Source organism: Mus caroli, unplaced genomic scaffold, assembly GCF_978045245.1.
Source record: "Mus caroli unplaced genomic scaffold, Mus_caroli_1 scaffold_5, whole genome shotgun sequence".
In the NCBI taxonomy this organism is placed as follows: domain Eukaryota; kingdom Metazoa; phylum Chordata; class Mammalia; order Rodentia; family Muridae; genus Mus; species Mus caroli.
This window is the reverse complement of record NW_028227260.1, coordinates 84,039,184-84,059,131: the sequence shown is the minus strand read 5'-3', so window position 1 is coordinate 84,059,131 and position 19,948 is coordinate 84,039,184. Positions and strand designations below refer to the sequence as shown.

The 19,948-nt window shown below is 37.5% G+C and overlaps 1 protein-coding gene across 5 annotated transcripts in view; it reads left to right on the top strand.

Annotated features, from left to right (window-relative positions):
* Dmd (dystrophin) overlaps nt 1-19,948 on the top strand; it is a 2,436,643-nt gene that overhangs the window by 2,400,822 nt on the left and 15,873 nt on the right. For all 5 annotated transcript variants that reach the window (XM_085838134.1, XM_085838135.1, XM_029473188.1 and 2 more), the window contains 2 exons: nt 7,735-7,978; nt 8,722-8,845. In XM_085838134.1, coding sequence (XP_085694260.1) covers nt 7,735-7,978; nt 8,722-8,845 — 368 coding nt within the window. The remainder of the gene's footprint in view (nt 1-7,734; nt 7,979-8,721; nt 8,846-19,948) is intronic.

The following is a 19,948-nucleotide window of genomic DNA, read 5'->3' as shown; positions in this document are numbered from 1 at the left end:
ATACATATACATTAAAAATTACTTATTATTTTTTAGTCATCTCAAATTCAGCCTCATATATCAATACATCTTGATAATTCTCCTGAGCATTTATAAATTGCTTAAGAAATAATTTAGACTTAAACAACTGCATTTTGTTTCGTTGTTGGCCAAGAAACCACCTTTGCTTGAGAGGCTGGCCTGGGTTATATAGTGAATTCTAAACCACACATGACTATAAAATGAGACCTTATAAAGAGACTTTTCTGGAGCCATGTATCATATCAGAACTCAAGATGTGTCATGTCAAATCCTCATGATGGTCAACAGTCAATTAAGTTGCTTAACTAAAGCTAAGAGCTCTATGTTTATCGTATTTTTATTTAGAGAATGGATGCTTGATTGATTCATTGGAGTAATGCTTCGGGGAGGAATTAATACTGAGAGAACCTTGACTATCTGAATAATCTGTATGTCCTAGTCTCCTCTGGCTAAGATGAGATTAGCTCTTACATTAAGGCATCTTCCTTTGCTCTTGCATTTATCTAGTGGAAGTTAATATATGAAATGAAAAATGAGAAGGACATAGCTGAACTTTAAAATTAGATGAATATCTTTGTAGACCAGAAATGGCAAGAAAAGCTAAACAGATGGTAGTGAGCAATAAATGAGATAAATTTGTGGTCTTCCAGCTCCTGATATCATAAAAGTGGTTTAAAATTATCTTTAGAAAGTGGGTACTCAGAGCCAAGATCACTGTTTGAAATCAGGGCACCACAAAAATATAAATACATACACATCCACACTTAGAGCATGGACATTTTGACTTCTTTATCGAGCAACAACTTAAATGCAAACATCAGCCTAATGTATAGACCATGGGAGGGTGGTAGGTGGGTCAGCTCCACAGCCTTGAAAGCAGCATCTAAAACAATCTGGCGACTGCCTGGTGGTGAGATGTATGGTGTTTCTGCATCATTCAGTGGAGGTGCCAATAGAAGATATGGTTGTAGACTATCACTGCCAAAATGGTGAATGGGAATGGTCTCAAAGCCACTTGACACAAAGAGAAAGAGAGGCGTTTAGAAGAAGAAAATATAAAGGAAAACCCAGGCACATGTTTTTCAAGCATGCCTTCACCCAGAGTCCAAAAGAATAATAACACATCCCCCTCCAATTGACCATCAGAAGTCTAGTGAATGTTACAAATACTGCTTGAAATTGCATTCAGGATGTTCAAAGATATAAATAAGGAAGCAACATTCACTAAAATATGACTCTTTGCAAATACAAAAGCCATTGACATTTTATAAACTCCACAAAGTATAAATGTCTGACTTAAACTGGGTGAAAGGTTAGGGAAGGAGAATAATATGCTTAGTAACACAGTATAAACAAAGCCAAGGGGGAAAGACAAGATATACGAATGAGTAACTAGGAGAAGCAGAGACCTGGCCTTTAGGATTGACTTTGACGTTTAAGGGTTTTTCAGAAGAAAATAGAGTGTATTATACAGAAGTATTCAAGAAATCATAATGAAAAATCTATTGCAGAATTTCAAAAAGGATGTGAGTCTTTAATTAAATGTTCTCCTAAGAGGCCAAAATCTGTGTAGAAGGAAAAGGCCTACACACAGCAGTTGGCATTCTTTTCTCCTCAGCTTTGAGAAGCCTTGGGTGATTAGCATGCGCTTTTGTCACTGAAAGGCAAAAAAACTAGAAACGAATGTATTGTATATACTTAACCATGTTTCCCAGACAAAGACACTTAAATGCTAACTTACAAAAAGAGGCTTGTGGACAACTGGACCACAAAATCAGTATAACAAGGAAGCTGTCTCTAGAAGAGATAGTCTTCTGTCTGTATCTTCCTGACAGTAAATGAGAAAATAGTAATAACATTGGTACATCATCCAGAAGTAAACGTGTAAACAGGGTTTCAATGAAGAGCAAGACTGACCCAATCTGGTAGAAAGAAGAAGCTTTAACAGAAATTTACAAACATCATCAGTTCTATCATTTCAAAGAAAGTAGTTTTCTTTTAATATTTATTTACAAGTATGAAGGTTGTATTTGCATTTATGTAAGTGCACCAAATGCCTGCTGACCATGGAGGCCAGAAGAGGATGTTGGCTCCCCTGAAACTGGGACTAAGGGCAGCTATGGTGGGTGCTAGGAAAAATCTAGGTTCTCTGTAAGAACAACCAGTGCTCTTAGCCACTTAACTAAAATACCGTCTCTCTAGCCTCAAAAGCAGTGTGTGTGTGTGTGTGTGTGTGTGTGTGTGTGTGTGTGTGTGTGTAACTGCTAGGCAGAGAAAATGAAGATTGCTGCCTTAGGATGAGCACTTCTGAACATAGCTTCCCTTTCCTGGAAACATTTAACTGCTTGATAAATGCTCACAAATTGGATTTAATTAATTTGGACAACTACATAAATTTGGTTCAGACTCGGAGATGCAGAGTCTGGCTGAAAAAAAAAAGTAGACGTCCATGAAGTTTGTATCCCTGATTGTTAAGAAACACTTCACAAACTGCTCTTGGAGATTGATTACAAGAGGATCTCAGTCGGTACAGACTGGTGATTGATTTTGCTCTTATAAGTCAAAAAGATCAAACAATAATTTCCTGCATGACTTTAAATTCCTGAAATTTTGTTCAGTTTGATACAAGGTAAAGCTAAAACAATAACAGATTAAGAGTTTTCGGTCTCATTGTGGAATCTAGATTTTTGACCCTGAATTGTTTGGAAATCGTGGCATGCCCTGTTCCAGTATGGAGCACAGCCATTTCTCTAGTGTTAAAACTTCTTCATGAGATAATCTGTCTCATATATTATTCAGTGGAAAACTCCCTGCTTACTCATGGCTGCATCTTTCCATTTATCTTGCCTAGAGAAATAATTATCTAAGAACAGCTGAAATCTGTCTTAGTTTGCTGAAATCTGAAATTTTAGCTAGCTAGTTATTATAACCAGAATAACTGTATCAAGAGTTCTCAGTCAAATGCAGTATCCTTGTTTGTAATTGTATTTTCAGTAAATTCTAAAGCATTGAGCTACTTGTATTCCATAATGTTGTCTGTATTCCCTTGAATGGCAATTGAGTATAAGCAAAACTGAGTGGAGTAGTTATAGAGGGAAAAAAAATTCAATAACAATCTAAGTCGTTATGCCTATAACTGCATAAATCCACACCTAAGCAGGTTATAATAGATTCAAACGGACAAACTACAGATTATTTCAACATTCATCTAAGAAATTGATTAACTGCATGTTATCAGAAATTTAGTAAACAGAGACAATTCAAACAAAATTAATGGACTTTATGTATAGATACTGTCTTCTGAAAAGGAACATACATAACTTTAAGCATTCACTTAAAAAGTGATTTAAAAATGAGCTAGAACTAGAATGTATTTAGATCATTATCATACAGGTATTCTCTGAATCAAATGTAACTACATTAAAAAGTATACTAAAATGATTAGTAAAATGGTTGGAAATAGAAAAACTGTACCTCTAAATCGCTATGTGTTGAATTTAAAAGTCACAAACATTATAAAATATAAGCAAATTAATTAAATCAAGTAATATAGATATAAACTGTTTATGCAGAGAATGGGAAATATATCCCAAATGTTCTAAAAAACTTAAAAAAAAAAAAAAAAGTAACCGTTATTGGGTCTACACCTTTAATGTAGACACTAGGGGGCAGAAGCAGGAGGATCTCTGTGAATTTGAAGCCATGCAGGTCTATGTACAGAATTTCAGGCCAGCCAGGGCTACATAGTGAGACCCTGTCTCAAACAACAACAATAGCAAAAAGCATTGAAAATCAACAAGGAAAAAAGAGAAATACAGAAAACTATGGATATGAAATATTGTAGCTATAAGACAAAAATAACGAGGAGCTTTACAACCATTCGTGTGTATGAAAACTCAATTATATAAACTTAGTTCTTCCCAGTTTAATATCTAAATTCAATAAAATTCAAACTCAAAATATGATCAGGGATTTTCTTAAAATATGAAAATTTGATACTAAAATCATACAGAAGATCAAAGAGATTACAATAACCTACATTGAGGAAGAATAGAGTGGAAATGTGAGGTCCTCCCAGACAGCAATTACTTTAAAGCTATACAAAGCAATGAAATGGAGTAGAAAGCACAGAAGTACAACTGTCTGTTGAACACTTGACGTTTTGCAGAGGCAAGGACAAAAATCAAACACAATGAGTAGAGTTGCTATCATTGTTTTTATCTGTGAGTGGAAAGTAAAATCAGATCATAGGTTCACACTATATACAAAAACAGATTTTGGAAAAATTCAAGACCCAAATGAAATAGGTAAAAATTTCATTTTTAAAGGACCTACTGTTTATTTTCTATGTGTGCTGCATCATGTTGCACACATACAGAGGTCAGAAGACAAATTGTACAAGTTGCTTCTCTCCACTATTTGAGTTCCACTGATTGAGTTCAAGTCAAGTTTGGCTGCATACTTTACCTGTTAAGCCATCTCCCTGGACCACAATTTACATATATATATATATATATATATATATATATATATATATACACACACACATATATATATAATTTAACTTTCATTGAAAATATTTTTCTATATAGTATATTCTGATCCAAGTTTCTCCTCCCCCAGTTCCTCCCAGATCCCCAACTCACACTCTTTCCTTCTCTCTGTCTCTTTCTCATTAGAACGCAAACAGGCAACTAAATACACATATGCATACACACATGTATATGCAAGCACACACATATGCACACGCACACATACCTGAATAGGAGTGCAAAACATGCAAACATTCAGGAAAAAAAAAGAGCCAAAGGAAAAGCACACAAAACATGAGACAAAAACCTTCCAAAAACACCACTGAGTTCATTTTGTATTAGCCGTCTATGGCTGGGCATTGAACTTGCCCATAAGTGTGGTCTGTATATCCAGCTATCCAGAGAGACTCCATTGGAGGAAACTAATGTTTTCTTTGTGGGCTGTTGTTAGTTGGAGATTGGGGTTTGTGTCCATTTCCCTACTCAGTGCTAGGACCCCATCTGGCTTAGCCCTGTGCAGGTTCTGTGCATGCTGTCACACCCTCTGGGAGTGTATATGTTTAGAAGGCCTTGCTCCCTTGGTGTCTTCCATCCCCACTGGCTCATACAATCTTTCTGCCTGCTCCAAAAAGCTCCCTGAACCATCAGGGGGAAGGATTTGATAGAGATATCCCTATAAGGACTGAGTGTTCCAAAATTTATCACTTGCTGGTCATTGTCCAGTTGTGGGTCTCTGTATTTGTTCCTATGTTCTTACTGCAGCAGGAAGCATCTCTGGTAACAGGCAACTAATGTCTGGTGATGGCTGAGCAAGACACTGATCTTTGGATATAGAAGAATATCATTGATTCATTTTATTACTATATTCTTTCAGAAGAACAGTAGTATTTGGTTTTCTCCTAGGTGCATGGTCTATCTAATCTCAGGTTCTTGACCACCTAAACAATATCAGGAATGGGCTCCATCTTATGGAGTGCTCCTTAATCCTAATCAATTGTGCTTTGCGACTCTCACAACTTTTTTGTACCACTATTGCATCAAGTCACCATTGTACTTCAAAGAGTGTGGAGCCGGGTTGGTGTCTACCTTTCTCTTTTGGTAGCATGCAGCATACCTCAGTACCATGGAAACTAGTCAATAATGGTGAAGGTTCTAGTCAGGTACCAGCTTAAAGTTTGATTTCTTCATATTCAATGAGTTATGTAGGTGTGTTTTCATTAGCAATCTATATATTCTATTCCTATTGTATATTATATCCTATTGTATATTCTATATATAAAACATTTATATATGTATATATTATATATAGAGAATATATGCATATATAATCATACATATAGAATATATTCAGGAAAAATACTCTCACACAGAAATAAAATAAGCAGATATAAAAATGAATTAATATAATTTCAGGAACTAATATGTCCTGTACATATTAACTTACAAAGGCTAGGCATCTCTATTATGTTAATAAGGATGAAACAATTCACCAGGATGTCTGGTCCTGCCTACAAAGTCTCAAGGCCTGCCAATCTTTTTGTAAAATTAATTATTTTATTTATTTATAACCCAAACATTGCCCCCTCCCAGTCCCTCCTCCCAGAGTTCTTCCCCCCATTCCTCCTCCCCTTCACCTCTGAGAGGATGCCACTCCCAGCCTCCCCCTTCCTTGGCGCATCTACTTTCTACAGGATTGGGCACATCCTCTCCCACTGAAAGGCTAATACCTACAGCCAGGCTTTACCTCTTAAAGGTTCTATAACTTTCTCAGCTGGGGACCAAGTGTTTAAAACATATTCATATGGGAGACATTTCACACTAACCTTCAACAGCCAGTTATGACAGAAGTTCAACTCACTAGTGATCAGCAATGTAAAGATTAAAATGTAGCCATCAGATGGTCCAAGATGTGAAGGTCTGGTAATACCAAGGTTTTCTTTATAAGAGTGTGGCAAAAGAAAGGCTACATTCACTATTGCTAAGAGAGTACATTGGTTAAAAACCATTTGTGAGACCACTTTGGTGCAGTATATGAAACTGTTACAAGGACCCCCAACTCCTATATCAAGATGTATTTTTATAGAATCCTTTAAATTGGTTTCCAACGAGACTGCTATTAAGGAAGTTTATTACAACACGGTTTGTAATAGTGGGAAACTGAAAACTTGGACATATTCAAGCAACAAGATAAAACCTTATAGCAATAAAGTAACAAATAATTTTGTACCAACATGGATACAGCTGCAGAAATGATGTTGAAGGCCAAAGCAACTCATAACGGTATGTATATTCTTCAGCATAAAGTTCTTAAATGTAATATTTAAGAACATGCAAAATAATGATACTAGATTTAATCATGCAAAGTGACTATTTTCCCTAAGAATAGACAGTAATAGCATCATAATTTCAAGGTAATATATGACTACATGCATGGTATTGATGGAAATAGAATTCAGCATGGTGTTCTCCTTATCAATGATGCTTAGGACAGAATGGTATGGGTTTGATAAGGTACATTGGGATAGCTTTAGGTTTTGCTGCTGGGTTTTGTTTCTTAAAACATAATTGGAATGCACAGGTCCCTGGATTCTATCCCAGCATAACATACAAGCAAAAATAAATTCCCTGAAATCAAATGGTTTTGGAGAAATTATGGCAGGTGTTAAACTTATTAAAGCTGAGTGATGGGTACACATAGTCATTCTCTGTGTGTGTGTGTGTGTGTGTGTCTGTGTGTCTGTGTGTGAGGAGTGTGTGTGAGGAGTGTGTGTGTGTCTGTGAGTATGTGTGTATTCTTGTACATTTCTGATAACACTTTGGTTTTTTAAAAAGAAAAAGTCTTAATCAAGGCATAAAATTTTAATCTCACATTATAAAGAAATATTTACAAAATGATTAAATCTTCTGCTGCTTACTTATCTGAACATAGCACCCATGAGACTTTTAGTATGACATAAAAAACTGAGAAACATCTCTCCTCACACACCAGTCGAAAGCCTCCAATTTTATTTTGTTCCTTTAACATCGGTAAGATCATCCTCATATAAACCATTCATTAGTGCCTCTCTTTTGTTCACTGTCGTTTTGTGGTGTTCAGATTCATCTGTATGCCAGTTACATGAAACCTAGTGATGGTGCTAAATATTTCTTCCTTTTCTTTCTGAACTTCTGATACCTACAGGAATCTGCAAGCAGAATATGATCGTCTGAAACAGCAGCATGAGCATAAAGGCCTGTCTCCACTGCCATCTCCTCCTGAGATGATGCCCACCTCTCCTCAGAGTCCCAGGGATGCTGAGCTCATTGCTGAGGCCAAGCTACTGCGTCAACACAAAGGACGCCTGGAAGCCAGGATGCAAATCCTGGAAGACCACAATAAACAGCTGGAGTCTCAGTTACATAGACTGAGACAGCTCCTGGAGCAGGTAACCCCGCCCCCCAACCTCTCTAATATTGGCTCCTTACAAACTTTCACTTCCCTCCTTTAAACAAAACTGAAAGACGGGACTCAGATGCTTGTAGTTCAACTTTAAAGTACATTTCAATATTTGTTTGACATCCTTTCCTCTCCCAATGTGATTTTGGTTTTTTATTTCTTTGGCTGTTCATTTGTTTTACCAATTGGAAACGCATCTTATAAGGAAATGCCAGTCGTTGCTCTATGGTATACGTATAGGCTTTTTTCTTCTCCAAATCACTAGCATGTAATTTAAAGATTTACATATCCACTGGGAACCTAGGAAGATATAGCAGTAAAATAGACCCCAGCCAGACATGCTCTAGGTTTTCTGAGAATTTAAATATTAAAATAATGTTCTTTCTATTGTGGTACGTATACTTCTTCAGAGGTTTATATGGTCTCTGTTCTCACTTGGTCTTCTCAATCTTTTAGCCTTTTAATTTGGTGACTTAAATCTTGTTTGACCATATCTCTATTTTTCTGCATTTTTATAAGAGAAGACAGTTCAGCTGCAAAGATATCCATGGATCATATCAACAATAAAATATCAAACATCCTCCAACATCTGAGAGTTTTCTAAGTAGGAATGATAATAATGACTAAGTCCTGGGTGTCTATAATAATCTTATTTCCTAAGTCTGTAGTATTCCTATAGTGTTTGTGAGTTTATTATGAAAAATAATACTTTTCTTCTGTTACATCCTTTAGCCCCAGGCTGAAGCTAAGGTGAATGGCACCACGGTGTCCTCTCCTTCCACCTCTCTGCAGAGGTCAGATAGCAGTCAGCCTATGCTGCTCCGAGTGGTTGGCAGTCAAACTTCAGAATCTATGGGTAAGTAGTAGCTCCTTCTAGAGTTAGTTACTCTTAGTGTCTGTAAAAGTTAAAATCATGAAGTACAAATCATGAAGTAAAATTTTAACACCCATGTCACATATGCCTTAGAGGTTGAGCTGATCCTAGCCCTTAATGAGACAACTTTCCAATTGCTCAGGAGAGGGCAGAGTGGTACTACATAGTTCCTGATGAGGCAAGGCCTTGATGGCCAAGTGATATTTATGAACAATTCAAAATTTGGAGAAGAGACCAATAGACCCTGTATTACTTAGGGTTTTATTGCTGTGAACAGACACCATGACCAAGGCAAGTCTTATAAGGACAACATTTAATTGGGGCTGGCTTACAGGTTCAGAAGTTCAGTCCATTATCATCAAGGCAGGATCCTGGCTGCATCCAGGCAGACATGGTGCAGGAGGAGCTGAGAGTTCTACATCTTCATCTGAAGGCTGCTAGCAGAAACTGACTTGCAGGCAGCTAGGATGATGGTCATAAAGCCCACACCCACAGTGACACACCTACTCCAACAAGGCCATACCTACTCCAACATGGCCATACTTTCTAATAGTACCACTGCATGGGCCCGAGCATATACAAACCACCACAGACCCTGAAGTAGGAATAGTGTAAATGAAGGTGTAAAGTTAAGAAGCTTGGGTCAACGGCAAGAAAGAGCAACTAGTGTGATTAATTAAATAGAAAGAGGAGAGGTAGGGTCACAGTATAGGGATGCTTATTTCATTCTAGGGAACTTTTGAAACTAGAATCATCTAGGAGACAAATATGTGGGCATTTCTATGAGGAAGCTTTAGACTTGGTTAACTGAACTGGGAAGACCCACCCTAAATGTAGGTGATACCTTTCCACTGGCTGATCTGACTATAAAAAAATAAAAGAAAGAGAGAGAGAGCAAATGGGAGCTAGACGCCAGCTTCCATCTCTTCCTATTTCCTAACTGGGAATGTCACATGAGCAACTTTTCTGGAGCTTCTGCAGTCAGGCCTTCCCAAGTGGGATAGACCGTACCCTCAATCTAAGTAAACAGAAACCCTTTCAGCCTCAAGCTGCTTTCCTCAGATATTTGTCTCAACAATGGGAAAACCAATACACGATGTTCTACAAGTTTTTCCTTTCCCTAATTTTCACTTCTTTTCACTAATCAACTTCCCTTCTCTGAAGCTGCTTTCTCTGAAATGGTCTATCACTCATAGTGATCTCATTGGCTCTAAATAACTTTCTTCTCCAGCATGCATTTATATTCCATCATTTTGAGCGTTATCTTCTTTGAAGCTGTATCTACTTCTCACTCCTTTACCACACCATTACTCAAATAGAGGTCGTCCTGTTTAGTATTATTGTTAACATGATACAGATTAGGGTCACCTAAGGAGGGAATCTCAATTCAGTGATTGCCCAGATAGACTGGCTGCTGAGGATGTCTGTGGAGGACCATTTTAATTGTTAATTGATGTAGGAGGGCCCAGTCTACTGTGGACAGCATCATTCCATGGGCAAAGGGTCCCTTCACAGTTTTTGTCATAGCAACAAAGAAAAACAGAACCAAAAGTCTTCCCTAAAGTATTGTATCCAGGTACCTTTGTTACATATTTCTTATGTTCTTTGGCAGTCAAATCTATGGATGTGTAATTTCACTCAAGAAGTCTGCCGTTTTCTTAAATGCAATACAAAAGTGTACACTACTGGGAGGCTAGAAAGATGGCTCAGTGGTTAAGAGTGTTTGCTCCTCTTGCAGAGGACCAGATTTCAGTTTTCAGCAACCGTGTCTGTCAAGTGGCTCATGACCATCTGTATTTGCAGCTTCAGGTGATCAATACCCTCTTCTGGCCTTTGAAGTCACCCATACACCCCACCCCACCCCACCCCCACCCCACACACGTGCGTGCGTGCATGCGTGTGTGTGTGTGTGTGTGTGTGTGAGTGTGTGTGAGTGTGTGTGTGTGTGTGTATATATATATATATATATATATATATATATATATTAGTTCTGTGGTAAAATACTTGTATGATACATTGAAGGCCCTATGCGTGTGTGTGTGTGTGTGTGTGTGTGTATTAGTTCTGTGGTAAAATACTTGTATAATACATTGAAGGCCCTATGCACAGCTTATGGGGAAAATACTTTGCTCTATAGTGACAACAAGTATCTCTTCATTTCTTCCCCTTTACACTTTGCACTCAGTCCCTAAGTCCTAGAAAGTCTATTTATGTGCACTAGTTTTATAGATGCCTCCTCCCATTTTTCTAAAATGTAGACCCCCACCCCCCAGAATTCATATATCTTGGCCTGAACAAATATCCTCTAACTGCTGTATACATCTAGCAGTCTTCCCAGTTCAGTTAACCAAGTCTAAAGCTTCCTCATAGACATGCCCACATATTTGTCTCCTAGATGATTCTAGCTTCTGCCAAGTTGACAGTTAAACCTCACAACTCCCAAGGAGAAATGGGGGCTTAAGATAGAGTTAGCTGAATTTGGAGAGGTAATGGTAAGTGTTTAGCATGGTCTTGTGTCATTTATTCTTCTTCAGAAGTCTGCACAAAGCTGGTTCCTAAGAAAGCTATAGTTGATGTTACAAACATGATAAGAGTACAAAGCAAAAGCTATTCAGTGTCATGAGTGGTTATAACAACACTTGTCAGGTAATGTTTATTGTTTGTCCTGTGCTGTTAGACAATCATGTTTAATGAATGCCACCAGAATTTGATCTGTTTCCTTCATTTCTCCTCTTTTATGAGTAAGTAAGCATGAATCAACCCTATGACTGTATCTCTTTTCCTTGGGTCCTAACCTAATTTTCCTTGGCATTCCCACTATTTTGTAGAAGATCTTAATGTAATAACATGATGGCAGTCTCAGATATGCTGGAGCCAGAGGGGAGAGGATCAATTTGAGATGTGACTGAGCAAAAGAGTGACAACACAGCTTCTAACAGCCCCTCAAATCAGTATTAGCTCACACTGACTACATTGTTCTCACTCAAAGCCTGATGTAGGAATGCATACTTGAAATGATTCATGGCCTAGATTAAAGAGAGACAAAATGTGGAAATCAGACTATAAGGGCAGAAAAATAGGGTTTAAGGTAGAAATGTGTTACTGTGGAAGATCAAGAGATTAAGGTAAACATGGGTGTGGTGGCTCACATTTGCAAGCCCAACAGTTAGAAAGCATAGGCAGGGTGATTGTTGCAAGTTCTAGCCCAGCTGGGTTCATGTAGTGAATTGTAGGCCAGCCAGGGCTATAGTGAGACAATATCTCAAAAATGAGGGGGTGGGGAGAGAATGAGAATGGATAGATAGAGGTCAGAGGAGTGAAATTGTGATCAAGAAAGTTGAACAAATGGGGTATTAGGAAGGGTTTCTAATTCTTCCTATATTTAAGCATTGAAAGTGTAGGTTCTCACTCAACTTGGAAGCGTGGTGCATGTGGAGATCTCGGAAAAGGTTGGAGTATGTACAGTTCCTGCTGGAGTAGAGCCAGGATTGAGCAATTCAATCAGCAGGGTGCTGAGATCATTGGAGTGATAATGGGGATTCACAGATGCTGAAGAAGGTAGATGACGGTTCTAAGAAGATAAGGATACCTGAGGAAAGAGAGAATAGTTGAAGCAAATCCAGTGATGTTCAAAAATCTCCACCAGAGTAGAGGGCACCTCCAGGTCCCAAGAAGGCAAACCTTATAGGAAAGCCAGGGTTCATTTGTTCTCAAACAGAAGAAGATATGTTTTTGGTGGTTTTCTTTACTACATGTCAGGGATTTAGGGCAATCTCCATCAGAATCTTTTTGTACATAAGATCTGAATACAACTAATGGACTGTTGGAAGTGAAAATGACATCATAGAGCATGAAAACATACTGCACACCTTTGAGAAGTCAATGAATTCTGAAAACAAATGAGCTTTAGTATCTCTGTTATTTCCCACTTCAAGGTTTTTCCTTCCTTTTGGAGTAATGCATGACAGATTAAACCATGTATTTTAGCTGTGAGCCTCAGAACTCGGAATGCTTAGAAGTAATAATTATTTAGGTTGTCAACACCTAAGAGGCAGCATACCTGTTATAGCACTCAAATTGAAGAACGTAGCAGACTGTGGTAGTGATGATTTGTAGAACCAAGAATGTTCTGGCAGAACTAAATACAGGGATAGAAGTGCTATATGCTAACGCCTAAGTTAGGATAAGAGATAACTTGCCCATTTAAAATTGATAGGATATGTTGCAAGATTTGTTTTCTGAAAGAACAGACTAAATTCAAAGGTGCTTTTTCTTGAACTGTGTAAACCAACTTTATTTAATAAAGGGGACCTTTTAAAACAATGGTCCCAGATGTTTAAATAACTGTTACATGTGTTCTTATATTTTGAACTTTTGAGATGTGGTAAGAATGAGATTGGCTGAGTTATATTTGAGATGAAGATAGTATTCTTTAAATACACAGTTCCAATGCTTTTCTTTCAAGTGAAGTATGACAGAAGTCATACCAAGTTATTTGTCTAAGAATTTAACTACAGTTGGTCATCCTTATGTGCAAGTTCCATATCATAGACTTAACCAACCAAATTTAGAAAATTTTGGAGGTGTCCATTTGTAATGAAGCATATAGACCATTCTGGATCATTATTTTCTGAACTTAATAATAATATAACAACTGGCTACATAGCATTTACATTGTATTAGGAATTAAAAGTAATGTAAAAATGATTTAAGTACATGGGAAAGTGCATATGGTTTCTCTGAAAGCACTTTTTGGACTTTAGCAGTCATTGTGATCCTGTAACCACCCCCACCTCGACAGATTCAGAGGGCCCATTATAGTACTTCTTACTGAAAAGGCTTTTTACATTGCTTGTATTCTATACAGTTGTTATTGGGAGTTTATGCTAATGGAATGTACACTGTATTGGAAGAGACTAATATAAATGGACAAAACTAGTCTTATTGACATTCTAGACCTCTGTATCCTCACGCAAATGCATTCCTAGTGATTCTTCAGAGCCAGTCACTGCTTACCCACTCTTCTAAAAGTGCTTTCTGCTTCATTTAAAATGTCAAACATTTCCCAAACATTAAAAGTAGATTTTATGAAGAAAATATCTAATAAAAATAGATCTTATTGGTTAATATTAGTAATTTATATGTGATTCACTCCAGGATTTATAACAAAATTGTAATTTACTCAATATTTTGCCATGCTATACATCCATTTACTTATGTATCCTTAGACTAATGTTTTGTTTATATGGACATCTATTTTTTTGTATGTCTCTAAAATGACATCTTTACATACTCTGCATCACTTTATTCATATTTCATGTGCATATCCATCATACTTACATTTATGTAATTGTTTGTTGGCTTATTTTATTTCAGTGACCTATTTAGGGTCTGTTTCATATAAAATAACATTTTACCCAAAAGAACTGAAAGCATGTCTTCTTTCAAGATGAAAGATATTTTCTTACATAACCAACATAAAATTACTCAAGAAATAAATGTTGGTCCTAGGAGTGTAAATCACTGGTAGAGATCTCATCTGCTATGTGCAAGGCCCTGAATTCAATGTGTAGCACCACAAAATAAACCCAGTAACTGTTTCTGCTTACTCTTTACCTTCAACTATGATATCTTTAATTCTGTCAATAACATTCTCTATAGCTTATTGTTATTATTACTATCATTACTATTATTACTATTTGGGGTCCAATGAAAGATCATGCTTTCAATATCACAGTCTCTGTAGTCCCCTTAAGTCTCAAAATACTTTCTAGGTATCTTGTTCAAAACCAGGAGTTTGTGGAATGGTCCTTAATTGGTATTTGCCTGCTTGCTTCCTTCTGAGTCTGTTTCTGCTAAATATTTTATGTAGAGGTACCATGTAAATGATGTACCATACCCTCCAATGAGATATATCCAGGCTTACTTTAAGAGTCACTCCATTTTCCTCATTCTTTATTCTTCCTGGGATCTCCTTCTATTTTCTGGCTTCTACTATGTTGATTGTTCTATGTCTAGAGTTCTGGCCTAGACTTCATCCATCAGTGTTTTTTGAAATGTCTTTGACAGTTTCCCACTTTTTTCCCTTTTCACTCCTTTCCATCACCGTATTCTTCCATCAGTCATAAAGATAAGACTTTTGATTCTTGTAAGGAACAATAATGTTGAACTCTACATGTCAGCTGCTTCTGCCCCAACTCAGAATACATATTTTCTTACATAACCAACATAAAATTACTCAAGAAATAAATGTTGGTCTTGATTGGTCATACTGTCTTGATTGGTTTTCTCTTTCTTTGGCCTCCCTCAATTTCAAAGCCATCTCCCAGGTGTTTCTGGTTACTTCACATCTATGCAGACTCTATCATTCTATTCCTGGTCTAAGGCTTGATTTGCCCACCAAATGAATTCCGAATTCTTTAACATGGAAACAATGTTTTTCCTAACCTGAAATAGATTATCCTTTTGGCACACAATGGAACTTCCTTTTAATTTCATTGTACACTATATGTTTTTTTTTTTTTTTTTAGGTTTTCTCTTGTATTCCCTTCTTTTTTTTTGATTTTTAATATTTTTATTACATATTTTTCTCAATTACATTTCCAATGCTATCCCAAAAGTCCCCCATAGCGCCCCCCACTTCCCTACCCACCCATTCCCATTCTTTTGGCCCTGGCATTCCCCTATATTGGGGCATATAAAGTTTGCAAGTCCAATGGGCCTCTCTTTCCAGTGATGGCCGACTAGGCCATCTTTCGATACATATGCAGCTAGAGACAAGTGCTCCGGGGTCCTGGTTAGTACATCATGTTGTTCCAACAATAGGGTTGCAGATCCCTTTAGCTCCTTGGGTACTTTCTCTAGCTTCTCTATTGGGAGCCCTGTGATACATCCAATAGCTGACTGTGAACATCCACTCCTGTGTTTGCTAGGCCCCGGCATCATCTCACAAGAGACAGCTATATTTGGGTCCTTTCAGCAAAATCTTGCTAGTGTATGCAATGGTGTCAGCGTTTAGAAGCTGATTATGGGATGGATCCCTAGATATGGCAGTCTCTAAATGGTCCATCCTTTCATCACAGCTACGAACTTTGTCTCTATAACTCCTTCCCTAGGTGTTTTGTTCCCAATTCTAAGAAGGTGCACAGTGTCCACACTTTGGTCTTCATTCTTCTTGAGTTTCATGCGTTTATCAAATTGTATCTTATATCTTGGGTATCCTAAGTTTTGGGCTAATATCCACTTATCAGTGAATACATATTGTGTGAGTTCTTTTGTGATTGTGTTACTTCACTCAAGATGATGCCCTCCAGGTCCATCCATTTGATTAGGAATTTCATAAATTCATTCTTTTTAATAGCTGAGTAGTACTCCATTGTGTAAATGTACCATAATTTCTGTATCCATTCCTCTGTTGAGGGACATCTGGGTTCTTTCCAGCTTCTGGCTATTATAAATAGGGCTGCTATGAACATAGTGGAGCATGTGTCCTTTTTACCGGTTGGGACATCTTCTGGATATATGCCCAGGAGAGGTATTGCTGGATCCTCCGGTAGTACTATGTCCAATTTTCTGAGGAACCGCCAGACTGATTTCCAGAGTGGTTGTACAAGCTTGCAATCCCACCAACAATGGAGGAGTGTTCCTCTTTCTCCACATCCTCGCCAGAATCTGCTGTCACCTGAATTTTTGATCTTAGCCATTCTGACTGGTGTGAGGTGGAATCTCAGGGTTGTTTTGATTTGCATTTCCCTGATGATTAAGGATGTTGAACATTTTTTCAGGTGTTTCTCTGCCATTCGGTATTCCTCAGGTGAGAATTCTTTGTTCAGTTCTGAGCCCCATTTTTTAATGGGGTTATTTGACTTTCTGGAGTCTACCTTCTTGAGTTCTTTATATATATTGGATATTAGTCCCTTATCTGATTTAGGATAGGTGAAGATCCTTTCCCAATCTGTTGGTGGTTTTTTTGTCTTATTGATGGTGTCTTTAGCCTTGCAGAAGCTTTGTAGTTTCATGAGGTCCCACTTGTCAATTCTAGATCTTACAGCACAAGCCATTACTGTTCTATTCAGGAATTTTTCCCCTGTGCCCATATCTTCAAGGCTTTTCCCCACTTTCTCCTCTATAAGTTTCAGTGTCTCTGGTTTTATGTGAAGTTCCTTGATCCACTTAGACTTGACCTTAGTACAAGGAGATAGGAATAGATCGATTCGCATTCTTCTACATGTTAACAACCAGTTGTGCCAGCACCATTTGTTGAAAATGCTGTCTTTCTTCCACTGGATGTTTTTAGCTCCCTTGTCAAAGATCAAGTGACCGTAGGTGTGTGGGTTCATTTCTGGGTCTTCAATTCTATTCCATTGGTCTATTTGTCTGTCACTATACCAGTACCATGCAGTTTTTATCACAATTGCTCTGTAGTAGAGCTTTAGGTCCGGCATGGTGATTCCACCAGAGGTTCTTTTATCCTTGAGAAGAGTTTTTGCTATCCTAGGTTTTTTGTTATTCCAGATGAATTTGCAGATTGCACTTTCTAATTCGTTGAAGAATTGATTTGGAATTTTGATGGGGATTGCATTGAATCTGTAGATTGCTTTTGGCAAGATAGCCATTTTTACAATGTTGATCCTGCCAATCCATGACCATGGGAGATCTTTCCATCTTCTGAGATCTTCTATAATTTCTTTCTTCAGAGACTTGAAGTTTTTATCATACAGATCTTTCACTTCCTTAGTTAGAGTCATGCCAAGATATTTTATATTATTTGTGACTATTGAGAAGGGTGTTGTTTCCCTAATTTCTTTCTCAGCCTGTTTATTCTTTGTGTAGAGAAAGGCCATTGATTTGTTTGAGTTAATTTTATATCCAGCTACTTCACCGAAGCTGTTTATCAGGCTTAGGAGTTCTCTGGTGGAATTTTTAGGGTCTCTTATATATACTATCATATCATCTGCAAAAAGTGATATTTTGACTTCATCTTTTCCAATTTGTATCCCTTTGATCTCCTTTTGTTGTCGAATTGCTCTGGCTAGGACTTCAAGTACAATGTTGAATAGGTATGGAGAAAGTGGACAGCCTTGTCTAGTCCCTGATTTTAGAGGGATTGTTTAAGCTTCTCACCATTTACTTTGATGTTGGCTACTGGTTTGCTGTAGATTGCTTTTATCATGTTTAGGTATGGGCCTTGAATTCCTGATCTTTCCAAGACTTTTATCATGAATGGGTGTTGGATCTTGTCAAATGCTTTTTCCGCATCTAACGAGATGACCATGTGGTTTTTGTCTTTGAGTTTGTTTATATACTGGATTACGTTGATGGATTTCCGTATATTGAACCATCCCTGCATCCCTGGGATGAAACCTACTTGGTCAGGATGGATGATTGTTTTGATGTGTTCTTGGATTCGGTTAGCAAGAACTTTATTGAGGATTTTTGCATCAATATTCATAAGGGATATTGGTCTGAAGTTTTCTATCTTTGTTGGGTCTTTTTGTGGTTTAGGTATCAGAGTAATTGTGGCTTCATAGAATGAGTTGGGTAGAGTACCTTCTGTTTCTATTTTGTGGAATAGTTTGTGAAGAACTGGGATTAGATCTTCTTTGAAGGTCTGATAGAACTCTGCACTAAACCCATCTGGTCCTGGGCTTTTTTTAGTTGGGAGACTATTAATGACTGCTTCTATTTCTTTGGGGGATATAGGGCTGTTTAGATCATTGACCTGATCTTGATTCAACTTTGGTACCTGGTATCTGTCTAGGAACTTCTCCATTTCATCCAGGTTCTCCAGTTTTGTTGAGTATAGCCTTTGGTAGAAGGATCTGATGGTGTTTTGGATGTCTTCAGGATCTGTTGTTATGTCTCCTTTTTCATTTCTGATTTTGTTAATTAGGATGCTTTCCCTGTGCCCTCTAGTGAGTCTGGCTAAGGGTTTATCTATCTTGTTGATTTTCTCAAAGAACCAGCTCCTTGATTGGTTGATTCTTTGAATAGTTTTTCTTGTTTCCACTTGGTTGATTTCACCCCTGAGTTTGATTATTTCCTGCCGTCTACTCCTCTTGGGTGAATTTGCTTCCTTTTGTTCTAGTGCTTTTAGGTATGTTGTCAAGCTGCTAATGTGTGCTCTCTCTAGTTTCCTTTTGGAGGCACTCAGAGCTATGAGTTTTCCTCTTAGAAATGCTTTCATTGCGTCCCATAAGTTTGGGTATGTTGTGGCTTCATTTTCATTAAACTCTAAAAATTCCATAATTTCTTTCTTTATTCCTTCCTTGACCAAGGTATCATTGAGAAGAGTGTTGTTCAGTTTCCACGTGAAGGTTGGCTTTCTATTATTTATTGTTATTGAAGATCAGCTTTAGTCCATGGTGATCTGATAGGATGCATGGGACAATTTCAATATTTTTGTATCTGTTGAGGCCTGTTTTGTGACCAATTATGTGGTCAATTTTGAAGAAGGTACCATAAGGTGCTGAGAAGAAGGTATATTCTTTTGTTTTAGGATAGAATGTTCTGTAGATATCTGCCAGATCCATTTGATTCATAATTTCTCTTAGTTTCTCTGTGTCCCTGTTTAGTTTCTGTTTCCATGATCTGTCCATTGGTGAAAGTGGTGTGTTGAAGTCTCCCACTATTATTGTATGAGGTGCAATGTGTGCTTTGAGATTTACTAAAGTTTCTTTAATGAATGTGGCTGCCTTTGTATTTGGAGCATAGATATTCAGGATTGATAGTTCCTCTTGGAGGATTTTACCTTTGATGAGTATGAAGTGTCCCTCCCTGTCTTTTTTAATGACTTTGGGTTGGAAGTCAATCTTATCAGATATTAGAATGGCTACTCCAGCTTGTTTCTTCATACCATTTGCTTGGAAAATTGTTTTCCAGCCTTTCATTCTGAGGTAGTGTCTATCTTTTTCTCTGAGATGAGTTTCCTGTAAGCAGCAAAATGTTGGGTCTGTAGCCAGTTTGTTAGTCTATGTCTTTTTATCAGGGAGTTGAGTCCATTGATATTAAGAGATATTAAGGAAAAGTAATTGTTGTTTCCTGTTATTTTTGTTGTTAAAGTTGGCATTCTGTTCTTGTGGCTGT